At 41.6% G+C, this 15,043-nt stretch overlaps 1 protein-coding gene across 2 annotated transcripts in view; it reads left to right on the forward strand.

Annotated features, from left to right (window-relative positions):
• The window catches only part of LOC132768073 (phospholipid phosphatase 3-like), a 58,606-nt gene that overhangs the window by 39,568 nt on the left and 3,995 nt on the right, over positions 1-15,043 (forward strand). For both annotated transcript variants that reach the window (XM_060763656.2, XM_060763657.2), the window contains exons 5-6: positions 702-759; positions 6,237-6,413. In XM_060763656.2, coding sequence (XP_060619639.2) covers positions 702-759; positions 6,237-6,413 — 235 coding nt within the window. The remainder of the gene's footprint in view (positions 1-701; positions 760-6,236; positions 6,414-15,043) is intronic.

A 15,043-nucleotide genomic window follows, 5' to 3' on the forward strand; every position in this document is an offset into this window, starting at 1 on the left:
GCTAACCACTGTCTCCTCCCCCTTTGATGGTGTAGTAGTGGAATTTTGTAAGGGGAGTTTAAGGCCATGCAGTTTCCACCATTTTTCTTCTGCTTTTCTTTCTTTCTATGAGGAATCATTTTGCCTCGCTGCAGGCAAAATGTAGCTGCATGGATTTTTGTACCTTTTCTTTAGAAGATAAGATTTCGTAAGCTAATTAACTTCAAGACTTTTCTATCATAATTGCATTTCTTTTTACTTTCATAAATCCCTTTAAGCCTAAAGTTCTGACTCTGCAATCCTAAGCCATCCTAAAGATTAGAAGGCTATCCCTTCTCACCACACATACGTTTCTGCTGGTTATGGAATTTGCTCCTGGTACTCTGCTATAACCCTTACTAAGGGTTATTTTTGAGCCTAACAGCTTAGATTCCCCAACAAAGGGTTATGGACCCAGCATGCTGGGGCTCCATTACCCAAACCTAGTAATATTGTTATTACAATGAGTGAGATTAATGCTGCATTTGTTTCATGGTGACTTGTAGTTTCCTTGGATGATGCCCTCTGAATAATCACAGAGTTCATGTCACGTAGTGGGAAACTGGAGTGATACTGAACTCAAAAATAATCAGGTTGCGAGGGACTGTGTTCAGAGTGGCTTTGAACTGGATTTTCTTGTATAATAATATTACAACATACTCTGCTCTCCTTTTCTTTTCCAGAAAGTCCTTCTACTCTGGCCATGCGTCCTTTGCTATGTATACCATGGCATACTTGGTGGTAAGTTCTCACATTTACAAGGGAAGGGTTTTTCAAGGGGCTTCTTGGAGTCATGGTTCTGACCACTTTGTGAGCCAAACCTGACTCACCTATGCCAATAGCGACATAACTGGCACCAGTGATGCAGCCCTCTATGCCATGAAGATGGGCTCCCCTGTGACGTAGCCTCCATCCAACTAGGTTTCATTTTGTCCCCTTCCATGTGTGGTGTGACACCATTCAGGGAATAATTAGGAAATGTAGATGTTAGAAAAGTTCCACCAAACTGTAATAGAATATCTGTGAAAGCTGACAGTGTATTTTATTGAGATTCCTTCCCTCTAAAGCAATGATTCTCAACCTGTGGGTCTTGAAGTGTCTTGGCCTACAACTCCCAGAAATCCCAGCCAGTTTGCTAGCTGTTAGGATTTCTGGGAGTTGAAGGCCAAAACATCTGGGGACCCATAGCTAAACTTTGCATTATAGCTCAATTCAAAGTGCTGGCTTTAGCCTATAAAGTCCTAAACGGTTCCGGCCCAGCTTATCTATCCGAATGCATCTCTTCCTATGAACCCTCCAGAAATTTGAGATCATCTGAGGAGGCCCTGCTCTCGATCCCGCCGGTTTCGCAAGCACGTCTGGCAGGGACGAGAGACGGGGCCTTCTCTGTGGTGGCCCCTCGGATGTGGAACTCCCTGACTAGGGATATTAGATTAGCCCCCTCCCTCCTGACCTTTCAGAAAATAGTAAAAACTTGGCTCTTTGAGCAAGCATTTGGAACCTCCGAATAAATAGACAAACTTGAATGACCCAGGAACGACCCAAGACAATGGAACGGATAAGGACTTGAATGAGAGGGTATAGTTTTTAGTTTTTAATATTGTTATTATGCACTGTCTTATGTCTAATTGCACTATAATGGTTCTTTTTGTTTATCAATGTATATATTTTTATGGCATCGAATTTTATGGCGCCACTCTGAGTCGCCTTCAGACTGATATGAGCGGGGTAGAAATAATGCAAATAAAATAATAAATAAATAAATTCTGCCACTTACTCAGCACCTTCAGATTTGCTGGACAGATCCAAGCATCAGATGGCTGGTGGAGCATCACATTGATGGTTCATCATATCTAGAGGGTGCCAAGTCAGAAATGAGATAGTCTAGCTTTTCATTGGCTAGAAATTTTGAACACGCCAACTCTTGCAAACTTAGAGATAGGGATTTGTTTGCTATTCAAACCTAGTCTGGGGTTACATTTGCATTCGAAATCGAATGTGGTTGCTAGGCCTTTGCTTTTCTCAGAGACCCTTGAAGCCTGTAATGTAGAGGGGACCAGTCAGAGACTCCCACAAAGACTGCCACTTCTTCCCCAAAGTACTTTGGGAGAAACCATGCCAGTAAATCTCATTTTTGAAGGAGTGAGATGCTAAGAATGTAAATATAGACTTTGTTTGGAAGATTAGGAAGAGGGGACAGGTCAGGTCAAACTCAGTTTTGGGAATCTCTGGTGCTTTTCCACTAAGAAAGAAAAATAGTGATTGGGTTAGTTAATTTCCATTACTTACTCAAGACAGTGCATAAGGAACAAGACCCTCTTATCTTACTTCTGGTGAATGACTGACACTGGAAGACATTTTTGAGAGATTCTTTTTTGGTATGCATTTTAGTATGAATTGCTTAGGCCCATCCTCTGGCTTTCTGAAATGGAAAACCTTCACGAAGTGTCAAATAAATCCTGCTTCTAATGCCTGTGCAAGGAACTTTGTATGCTTTTTATGCTCAGGCAGAATGTAATGTTGCTTCCACACTGCATTCCTAATTCATTTTGAACTGCTGGAAATATAATGGCTTTAAAATTGCACTGTTCTAGAGCAATAAATTAACATTATGTGGCTCTTTGGTTGTTTTTGAGCAAGAAATTCTATCTGCCGGAATAGCTGATAGTACAGGGTTGGATGTGGGCATCTCAGGGGTGCTTTAGCTATGGATTCCTGTTTTGGACTATATGACCCTTTTTTATGTCAGGAATGATCTGAGAAGCCGCAAGTTACTTCTGGTGTGAGAGAATTGGCTGTCTGTAAGGACGTTGCCCAGGGGACGCCCAGATGTTTTACCATCCTGTAGGAGGCTTCTCTCATATCCCCACATGGGAAGCTGGAGCTGACAGATGGGAGCTCACCCTACTCAGATTCGAACTGCCAACCTTTCAGTCAGCAGTCCTACTGACACAAGGGTTTAACCCATTGCATCACCAGGGGCTCCTATATGACCCTGAATGCCCCTTGAGTTTGTGGGTGCAATCCAGCAACATCCGGAGAGATGCGGAATTCCCTTTTCTTCTTTTAGAACAGCCAACCAGCTGCCTGGCAGTGGTGAGAATTGTAGTTCTAATATATCTTTATATATATAGGCGCAGTGGGTTAAACCCTTGTGCCAACAGGACTGAAGACCGACAGGTCGCAGGTTCGAATCCGGGGAGAGGCGGATGAGCTCCCTCTATCAGCTCCAGCTCCTCATGCGGGGACATGAGAGAAGCCTCCCACAAGTATGATAAAAACATCAAAATCATCCAGGCGTCCCCTGGGCAACGTCCTTCCAGACGGCCAATTCTCTCACACCAGGAGTCACTCCTGACATGACAAAAAAAAAACCCTCAAATATTAAATATTTCTTCAATTAAAATGAATTTAAATCACACCTGTCCAACTTTTATTTGTGCGTTCCATACAGTAATGGAAAATCTTTTGAGGGAGATGACATCAAAAGAGGACCTCTTGTTAAAACTTTGGTTGTTTAAAACAGAGGATTGACATTTCCCTTTTGGGGATTCCAGCTCCCAAGATTCCCAAGTTGAAATCCAAAAGGAGAAGAGCTCCAAATTCCAGAACACAAGAGCCATTTCTGTGTTTCCTGAGAAATATTGGAGGATGTGTATATTTATTCCTCCAGCTCTTAAGAGGAAAGTGGAATAGTTGGAAGTGAATGCGATCCAGGAATTATGGCTCCAAGGGAAGTTCCTGCCTGGAGTCTGCAGACATACCTTTCTCCTTGTCTCTGCCAGAATTTCCTCTAAGGCAATATGGAAGGTGTTGGTTGCGATCTCCCACCAAGGGCTTGGTTTAATGATCACTTAGTGACTGGGAAGAATCGTTCTCCGTGGGCATGTTTCAGGCAGTCACAGTATGGTTCTAGTGACTTGTGGGAAAGTGCTTTGGGCACTGCTGTGCCAGACAAAAAGGAGAGTGAGGAGTTTTCTGGTTCTTTCTTGAGATTTGACCTCAACTATTCCTATTCTGAGGCCAATTCTGTTTATGTCATTGTGACTTGTGAGAATCTGGTGCCTGCTGCATCATTCACCATCCTATATTTAGAAGAGGGAGTTTAGCCTCCTGGCGTCCTAACAGAGCCTTCTCCCCATTTGGGTAGCTTCTGGTGCCAGGGTGTGACTAGGAGAGGACAGAGAGAGATGAGTACGTCAGGCTTGAGTCCAGTCAGGCTGGTTAATTTCCCCTAAAACCCAGGAAGTTGCTCCTGCCAGCTATGTTTGTGAAACAGAGACTAGGAAAAATCTTAAATCAGAGTGAGTCTGCCAAAATTTAATTGTAGATTGACTGGGGGAGTTTGTGCCAAAGACCAGATCTGAAGTGGAGACTTCTCGTTCACAGTCCATTCTCTTCATTATTGTACTACGCTAAATCTCAAGGCATTACTGGAAAACTCTAGGAAATATAGCCACATTAGTTGTGGGGTAGGGACAACTAAAACAGGGATGTGAGTAATAATATAGCCTTCCAGATCTTGAACTACAGCTCTCATGTCCAGTAAGGGTTGCAACCTTGGAAGGTAAATTAAGTTGAATGATACAAATTCAGAATTCCAAACTCTGAAATACTCCAAAATCCAAGCGTATCCACATGGTTGACTGAGATAGTGACACCTTTGTTTTCTAATGGTTCAGTATAGGTTACTTAGGCGATCCCTCGTTGTCCTAGTAGGATTGTCATCCAAGATCGGTGTACTGGCGGAGGGTCCGTAGGTGACTGTGGAGTCCTATTCTTGATCTGCATCTTCTCCCACAGTGAGGGCATCGCTTTCCAAGTGGAAAATGATCCTGGTCAGGGTTGGCTTGATGCGCCTTCCTCCTGGCACATTTCTCTCTTTCGCCCTCCATTCGTGCCTCTTCAAATTTTACAGCACTGCTGGTCACAACTGACCTCCAGCTGGAGTGCTAAAGGTCCAGGGCTTCCCACTTCTCAGTGCCTATGCCGGAGTTTTTAAGGTTGGCTTTGAGCCCATCTTTAAATCTCTTTTCCTGGCCACCAACATTCCATTTTCCGTTCCTGAGTTCGGAGTAGAGCAAGTACTTTGGGAGACAGAGGGCAGGCATCCTGTGTGGTTGCTTGAGAGTCACTATTAAAAAATAAACCTAACTAATACTATACCATCAACTCTGTATTAACTTGATATTCATATTGAAAACAGTAATTAAAAACAAATTAAGACAAATAAATACAAATTTAATATAACATTTTTATCTAAAGTATTAATTTTAATTGGTTGATAGAGAGTTCTGATTGTTTGAATTCTGGCTAACTGAGAGTCTACTGTATTCCAAAAATAAAAAATTCTGAAAAATTTCAGAAAAGGGATACTCAACGTATACTGACCAGCATAGGGTTACTCAGGGGCATCTATGTCTGAATGGAGATCTAAATCAAGTCTTCACTGCCCTTTGCTTGCCTCGGCACAGTGCTGAGTTTTTGACTTCTGTTTTCATTCATTCCCTTAGAAAAGTCATACTTAATAATATTAATAATAATAATACTTTATTTATACCCCGCCACCATCTCCCCAAGGGGACTCAGGGCGGCTTACATGAGGCCAAGCCCAACAACACATCAGTAAAAACAAAGCAGCAAACAACAAAATAGTACAATTAATATAACTCTCATATAAGCAATAACACACAAAATTTAAAACCTTATGGCCGGGACAGATGTAATAAATTAAAATTTTTAAAATACTTCTACATGTTTTCAAGGATCAAGATGTTCAAGATCTTTTGAGATCCAGGATGAATCTTTGCCTGGCTACTTTTCTGGAATTGATCTCCTCATTGTTGGCTAAATATCCATGTTGCGAAAAGTTACTTCAAAGATTTCAATCACCAGTATCCCCGGGCCGGATATCTGGCAGCGGTGTTATATAGATAATTCTGAAAGTTGGTTCAAAAAAGTAATTTTCCAAGTTCTACTAAATATTCCTTGCATTCTAATAAACAATCACTTAATGTCCTTGTTAGATTTGGTGGTCTTTCCTTATGAACCAACTGGCATGCTTCTCTGAGAACATGTAAAAGACCCGTGGTTTCTTACAGCAGAGAGCCTGTTTATTAAGTTTCTGGCTGTTATGAGAAAGCATTGAATTCAGACAGATTAGCAAAGCTGTCTGTGCCCCTTTTGCTCTGACACCTTTCCTCTTCTTCTACCTTTAGTTTTATCTACAGGCTCGGTTTACTTGGCAAGGTGCTCGGGTCCTGCGCCCGTTGGTCCAGTTTGTGCTCATCATGATTGCAGTGTATACTGGGTTGACCCGCATCTCAGACTATCGGCACCATCCGTCTGATGTAGTTGTGGGCCTGTTACAAGGGGCACTCGTGGCCTACTGGGTGGTGAGTATCAACATATGTTTATCTTTCCATCTGCCCCCCCCCCCCCAATGGGTCATAATACAGTGGGAAGAAATAGGTACTATCTGGCTTCCTATTTTTTTGTGCAGAATTTGAGAAACTAAGTGTGCATCTATACTGTAGAATTAATGCAGTTTGACACCACTTTAACACCCATGGTTCAATGCTATGGAATTCTGTGAGTTGTATGTGATTGTTCACAGCACTCTTTTGGAGTCCCAAGGTTCTGTCCTGGGCCCAGTGCTTGGCAATGCCTTTATTAATGACTTAAATAAAGGTTTAGAGGGCATGCTTATCAAGTTCGCGAATGGCACCAAATTAGGAGGGATAGCTAATACTCCAAGGGATAGGATCAGAATTCAAAACAACCTCAAAAGTTTAAAGCTGGGTCAAAAATAGCAATATGAATTTCTACAAGAAGAAATGTGCGATACTACACAGGCAGAAAAAAAATAAAATGTACAGATACAGGATGAGTGACATCGGCCCATGGGAAAGAGATCTTGGAGTCTTTGTGGACAACAAGTTGAACATGAGCCAACAATGTGATGCAGCAGCTAAAAAGCCAATGGAATTTTGGGCTGTATCAAAAGAAGTATTGTATCTAGATCAGTGTTTCTCAACCTTCCTAATGCTGTGACCCCTTAATACAATTCCTCATGTTGTGGTGACCCCCAAACACAACATTATTTTTGTTGCTACTGTTATGAATCATAATGTAAATATCTGATATGCAGGATGTATTTTCAAATCCCAAATACCCGATATGCCCAAATTTGAATACTGGTGGGATGGAAGCGGTTGGTTTTGTCATTTGGGAATGTTGGAGTTGCTGGGATTTATAGTTCACCTAAAATCAAAGAACCTTCTGAACTCCACCAATGATGGAATTTAATCAAACTTGGCACACAGAATTCCCATGACCAAGAGAAAATACTGGGAGGGTCTTGTGGACATTGACCTTGAGTTTTTGGAGTTGTGGTTCACCTACACCCAGAGAATACTGTGGACTCGAGCAATGATGGATCTGGACCAAACTGGGCATGAATATTCAATATGCCCAAGTGTGAACACTGGTGGAGTTTGGGTAAAATAGACCTTGACATTTGAGAGTTGTAGTTGTTGGGATTTATAGTTCACCCACAATGAAATAGCATTCTGAATCCCACCAATGATAGAATTGGACCAAACTTCCCACACAGAACCCCCATGACCAACAGAAAATACTATGTTTTCTGATGGTCTTTGGTGACCCCTCTGACACCCCCACAGGGGTCCTGACCCCCAGGTTGAGAAACACTGGTCTAGATCAAGGGAAGTCATGGTGCCCCTCTATTCTGCTTTGGTCACACCTCGCCTAGAATAATACTGTGTCCAATTCTGGGGACCACAGTTCAAAATAGATATTAACAAGCTGAAACACATCCAGAGAAGGGCAACCAAAATGGACAAAGGTCTGGAAACCATCCCTTTGAAGAGCATCTTAAAGAGTGGGGGATGTGTAACCTGCAGAAGAGAAGGTTCAAAGGTGACATGATAGCCATGTGTAAATATTTGAAAGGATGTCATAGGGAAGAGGGAGCAGGCTTGTTTTCTGTCACCCTGGAGGCTAGGACTCAGAGCAATGAGTTCAAATTCCAGAAAGGGAGATTCCACCTGAACATTAAGAAGAACTTCCTGACTGTCAGAGCTGTTCAGCAGTGGAACTCTCTGCCCCGGAGTGTGGTGGAGGCTCCTTTCTTGGAAGCTTTTAAACACAGTCTGGATGATCATCTGTCGGGGATGCTTTGATTGTGTTTCTTCTGCATGGCAGAATGGGATTGGACTGGATGGCCCATGCAGTCTCTTCCAACTCTATGAAAGAGGAGGCTAAAAATCTAGCAAAACAACAACTCTCATGATTCCATGACAGTGAGTTAAAGTCATATCAAATTAAAGTCATATCAAACTGCATTCATTCTTGCAGTTTGGATACATCCTGAGAAAGAGTGATTTCTGTATTTAAATATCTGAGAGGGTATCAAGTTGAAGATAGAGTGAGATTGTTTTCTGTTGCTCCAGATACTAGAACAGCAGTGGATGGATTTAAATTGCAAAGAATGGGACTCCACCTAAACATTAGAGCAGTGGTTCTCAACTTTTCTAATGCCGTGACCCCTTAATACAGTTCCTCATGTTGTTTTGACCCCCAACCATAAAATTATTTTATTGCTACTTCACAACTACAATTTTACTACTGTTATGAATCATAATATAAATATCTAATATACAGGATGTATTTTCCTTCACTGGACCAAATTTGGCACAAATACGTGATATGCCCCAATTTGAATACTGGTGGGGTTGGCAGGGGATTGATGTTGTCATTTGGGAGTTGTAGTTACTGGGATTTATAGTTTACCTACAATCAAAGAGCATTATGAACTCCACCAATGGAATTGAACCAATCTTGCCAAACAGAACTCCCTTGACTAACAGAAAATACTGGAAGGGTTTGATGGGCATTGATCTTGAGGTTTGGAGTTGTAGTTCACCTACATCCAGAGAGCACCATGGACTCACACAATGATGGATCTGGACCAAACTTACCATGAATACTCAACATGCCCAATGTGAATGAACACTGGTGGAGTTTGGGGGAAATAGAACTTGGCATTTGGGAGTTGTAGTTGCTGGGATTTATAGTTCACCTACAATAAAAGATCATTCTGATTCCCACCAATGATAGAATTGGGCCAAACCTCCCACACAGAACCCCTATGACTATGACTATGTTTTCGGATGGTCTTTGGCGACCCCTCTGACACCCCCTCATGACCCCCCCAGGGGTCCTGACCCCCAGGTTAAGAAACACTGCATTAGAGCTTTTCTTGCAATAAGAGCTGTCCAACAATAGAACAGTCTGGGTTGTAGTAGGTTTTTTGGGCTATATGGCCATGTTCTGGAAGCATTTTCTCCTGACATTTTGCCTGCATCTGTGACAAGCATTTTGCCACAGATGCAGGTGAAACGTCAGGAGAGAATGCTTCTAGAACATGACCATATAGCCCAAAAAAACCTACAATAACCCAGTGATTCCGGCCATGAAAGCCTTTGACAATACAATAGAACAATCTGCCTTGAAAATCAGTGGGCTCTTCCACTTTAGAGGTCTTTACACAGAAAATGAATGGATACCTTTTGGGAGCACTGCAGCTGTGCTTTCTTCCATGACAAGGGGTTGGCTAGATGTCCTTTGTGATCTCTTCTAGCTCAAATACTCTATGATTCTCTGCCATTATGACTCCTTAATAGGTTAGCCATTAAGATTGCTCAATTCTTCTCATTAACAGCTCTGTAATTAAGGAAAGAAAAAGTTCCATGTAGATTTCAATCAAGGCCTGGACTGCAATGTTGTTGTGATTATTTTGAAATGAGAAATCTAATTTCTGTGCCAAGATGTCACAGAATCAGTAGCAAGAAAAGCAGGTTTTGCACCTTACATAAATCACACAGAGTTAGTTGATCTGCATCATTTCCTGTTATTTTGCATATGGTATTCTACAAGTCATTCAAAAGGGCAAGATGCTTTCTCCTCTGACCTATTAATCTTACTTGGCAGTGTCTTGTCTTCTGAAACTTCAGTAGACTCATACATACATCCCACCAAAGAAGGAGGATGAGAAAGCTGAGTTGTAAACAAAACAGCTGCAATTCTGTAGGAGATGAATTACCGTACTTCTACAATGCTCAAAGTGGGAACACAGCATCATACACAATCAAAACTTGACTAAATTATCAGTTTTAAGGCATGCTTCCCAGTATCTTTCAACCAGCATGTGTGTCTAGGAAATTCTGGAAGTAGCAGTGTAAACTTTTCGAAGTTGTGCATCTAACTGTGTTTCTAATTATTTTGATCATGGACACTGGCATGTTATCTTTACATCTGACCAATATAATAACTAAGTACCATGCTTTGTGTCCACTGAGTATCCCTTGAGTGATCAGACACATGCTTCCAACAAACCCAGAAAAACAGATCACAAAAGCTGTGTCCACAGTCCATCGTTTGTTCAGCAGCGTCTTTGAAGTCATATGTTAACACGAACAGTAGATCTGGCCTTCCCTCTGTATACACTCACTTTGAAAGCCATTTAAACCAGCAGTCTCATACCTGGGTTGCTGTAGGTTTTTCGGGTTGTATGGCCATGTTCTAGAAGCATTCTCTTCTGACGTTTTGTTTGCATCTGTGGCAAGCATCCTCAGAATTTTTGCCACAGCTGCAGGCGAAATGTCAGGAAATAATGCTTCTAGAACATGGCCATACAACCCGAAAAACCTACAACAACCCAGTCATTCCGGCCATGAAAGCCTTCGACAATACATAGTCTCATAGCTCTCTAGATCTCATGGCAATTACCATATATACTCGAGTATATGCTGTTTTACAGCCCTTTTCTTAGGCTGAAAAAGGCCCCCGTGGCTTATTCTCAAGTCAACGTTATTTAAACGGTTCTGGCCCAGTTTACCTGTCTGAACGGATTCTCTCCTATGAACCATCAAGGTTGCTAAGATCTGGAGGAGCCCTGCTCTCGGTCCCACCACATTCGCAATCGCGTCTGGTTGGGACGAGAGACAGGGCCTTCTCGGTGGTGGCCCCTCGGAACTCTCTCCCGATGGAGATTAGATCTGCCCCTTCCCTCCTGACCTTCAGAAAGCTAGTGAAATCCTGGCTCTGGGACATAGCATTCTCAGAATGATGGGTGGGTTCAGCAATAACCTAATAACTACTGATCACACTGACGGACTGAGATGAACGTGATTTTATCTTGGCAATTTGGCTTTATGTACTTATTCTGTTTGTATTTTAACTTATTATAATGTTATTGTGTTTTTTAGCTGTATTTGTGTATTGATTTTCTGCTGTTAGTCAGCCTGAGTCTCTCTGCGGAGGTCGAGAAGACCGGGGCATAAAAGTTTTAAATAATAATAATAATAATAATAATAATAATAATAATTTATTTTAATAATAATAATAATAATAATAATAATAATTTATTTATTTAATACCCTGCCACCATCTCCCCAATGGGGACTCAGGGCTGCTTTCATGAGGCCAAGCCCAACAGCATATTACAATAAAATAAAACCAAAACACAATAGCAACACAATAAAATACATACAACATATGAGTACAAAAGAACACAATAAAACAAAATCATACGCTATAAAATAACGAGTGTGCAAGATAAAAACTAAAACACTAAAAATACTAAAATCAGGATGAGACAGGGATGGAACAGATTGTTTGTGAGGGAGAAACTCATAAAGGAACGGGGTCATAAAAATAGACCTTCATACAGGTGGGGAAATATACTCTGGGGACAGAAAACCATTGAAGGGGAGCAACTGTGTATGCTAGTATGGCTACTCACCAAAAGCGCATCAAAAAAGCCAGGTTTTGAGATCCCTCTTGAAAGTTTCTAAGGTGGGGGCCTTCCTAATCTCACCGGGCAATGAGTTCCAGAGTCGGGAAGCCACAGAGGAGAAGGCTCTCTCCCTTGTGCTTACAGGACAAGCCTGTGATAATGGCAAGGACACCAATAAAATTACATTAATTGAGGCATTAGTAGGTTAAATGTTTCTGAATATTTACATTAAACTGTAATTTAAGATAAGACTGTCCAATTCTGATTAAACCATTATTCTAACCTTCCTCAATATAAATGTGCCTATGTATTCTTCCAATAATAATAAAAATAGTCAAATAATAAATGTAATAAAAATAATAAAATAGTAAAATTATAAATGTAATAATAATAGAGCTAATGTAGATGTAATAATTTTATTGGTGTCTAGGAGCCCCCAGTGGCGCAGTAGGTTAAACCCCTGTGCCGGCAGGACTGAAGACCGATAGGTCGCAGATTTGAATCCGGGGAGAGGCGGATGAGCTCCCTCTATCAGCTTCAGCTCCTCATGCGGAGACATGAGAGAAGCCTCCCACAAGGATGATAAAAACATCAAATCATCCGGGCGTCCCCGGATTGTTGATGTTGATGTTGTTGATGACGATGTTTTGATATTGCTAGTTTGTTGTTAGATTATGTCTTGTAATTTGCACCTTATTCTCTACATGTTGTACACCGCTGTGACACCCTGGGCTGAGAACAACGGTCTATAAGCACAGTAAATAATAAACGTCCTTGCAGACGGCCAATTCTCTCACACCAGAAGCGACTTGCAATATCTCAAGTTGCTCCTGACACGACAAAAAAAAAATTGGTGTCTATTTTTATTTTGAAATTTACCAGTAGCTGCTCTATTTCCTACCCTTGGCTTATACTCGAGTCAATACTTTTCCCATTTTTTTGTGGTAAAATCAGATGTCTTGGCTTATATTCAGGTTGACTTTTGCTCAAGTATATACGGTAATTCTTTTAAGTCAGAAGTTGGGTAACTTGTGGCTCATCAGCCATTGCCCAGAGATCAAGGGAGTTGCAGTATATCATCTGTAATGCTACATATCCCCCATCTATGGTTGCCAGATCTCAGGGCCTAAACTTCTCAGGGAATCTCAGAATTAGGGTGTTTCCTTGATTTCAAACATTTTTGCAGGCCTAAAACCATAACACGCAGACCTAAAACCATAACACGCCAACATAGCAGAACCTGTGATCAAATCAATACACTAGCTATGCCATCACCAAGGTCTTCCTGCTGTGATATCACAATGGGAGTAATTCTCATTTTTTACTCCTGAAATCCCAGAGTCTGGAATAATCCTAATCTGACAATCCCATCTCTTTGGTAAATAATTTTCCCCCCATCTTCTGTGGTTCCTGGGCCACCAGGTTAAACCACTGAGCTGCCAAACTTGCTGACCAAAAGGCTGACAGTTCAAATCCAGGGAGTGGGGTGAGCTCCCGCTGTTAGCCCCAGCTTCTGTCAATCTAGCAGTTCGAAAACAAGCAAATGTGAGTAGATCAATACGTGCTGCTTCAGTGGGAAGGTAATGGTGCCCCATGCAGTCATGCCAACCATATGATCTAGGAGGTGACTATGGACAACGCCTGCTCTTTGGATTACAAATGGAGATGAGCACCACCACCCAGAGTCAGACTTGACTAGAATCATAGAATCAAAGAGTTGGAAGAGACCTCATGGGCCATCCAGTCCAACCCCCTGCCATGAAGCAGGAATATTGCATTCAAAGCACCCCTGACAGATGGCCATCGAGCCTCTGTTTAAGAGCTTCCAAAGAAGGAGCCTCCACCACACTCCAGGGCAGAGAGTTCCACTGCTGAACAACTCTCACAGTCAGGAAGTTCTTAATGTCAAGGGGAAATCTTTACCATTACCTCTGTAACTCCTAAGTTTTATGCCACTTTTTTCTTTGGGTGGACCTTGGATGAATTTACACTATGTAACACCATTTTTGTTCCTGGGTTATAAATGTCATTTCCTTAATTGGTTCTATCATAAAAATATAGAAAAAAATTATTAAACTACAAAAAAATTGTTTCTGTGGGTCATCCTTCAGCAGATTTTGCTATAGTTTTTCAATGAATATCTCATGGAATCTCAACTATATCAAAATAGGCAGCCACAAAAACAAAGTTTATGGATAGTAACAACTACTCTCAGAGTAAGTACTGCACAATTAAACAAGAAATGACACTTTTAAGGAACAGAAAATGATTCAAATGTTCAATGTATTGTCAAAGGCTTTCATGGCTGGAATCACTAGGTTCTTGTGGGTTTTTTGAAATCCACAAGCATGTGGACAATTTCAACAGAAAGGAAGAGACCATGAAAATGAACAAAATCTGGCTACCAGTATTAAAGAAAACTCTAAAATTAGCAAAACAGCAGAGAGGAAACAACCAGGCACATCTTAACACCTCTCAACAAAAGATTTTCCCAGGCTCAGCCAGGCCTTCAAATGCTAATGAAGGTGGTCAGTTGAAACATCCACACCTAGCTCCAGCAGAGAAGAGCTCTTTGCCCCACCCCAGCCATTCCACAGATATATAAACCCATTGTCCTAATTCCAACAGACCTCACTACCTCTGAGGATGCTTGCCATAGATGCAGGCGAAACGTCAGGAGAAATGCCTCTAGAACATGTCTCTATAGCCCGAAAAAACCCACAAGAACCTAGTGATTCAAATGTTGTTACATAGTGTTATATTCTAGCTTTAAACTAGAGAAAAAATGAAAAATTGACCACAAATCCATAACATTTATCATTTTTCAAGCTTCTGCTGCATTCCCTTCTGCCACAATGAACATCGGTCTTTTCTCCTAAACTCAAATGCTGTTAAAAAAAAGGAATTCTGTCCTTGGATGTCCTTTTCCTCTCTCTTTCTTCTTGCTCTGTTGCTGTCATACTTGATATTTGAGATACAAGACACATCGAAGACTCTGCTCTGTGGAGGTGAGCAAGGGAATGGAGTGTGGTGGAAGCTAACAGGAAATAACTAAGGAAACACACACCCTTTGCCAGCATTGTGTGCAGGCAGCCGGGAGGAAATCCTTCAATTTCCTACATCGGCTACGGGATTCCATTCCCACCCATCTGACTCCGACATGAGGCACAGGGAAAACTGTGGGGAGGAGAAAGGGAGCAGCTG

This window comes from Anolis sagrei, chromosome 2 (assembly GCF_037176765.1).
Source record: "Anolis sagrei isolate rAnoSag1 chromosome 2, rAnoSag1.mat, whole genome shotgun sequence".
Lineage (NCBI taxonomy): Eukaryota > Metazoa > Chordata > Lepidosauria > Squamata > Dactyloidae > Anolis > Anolis sagrei.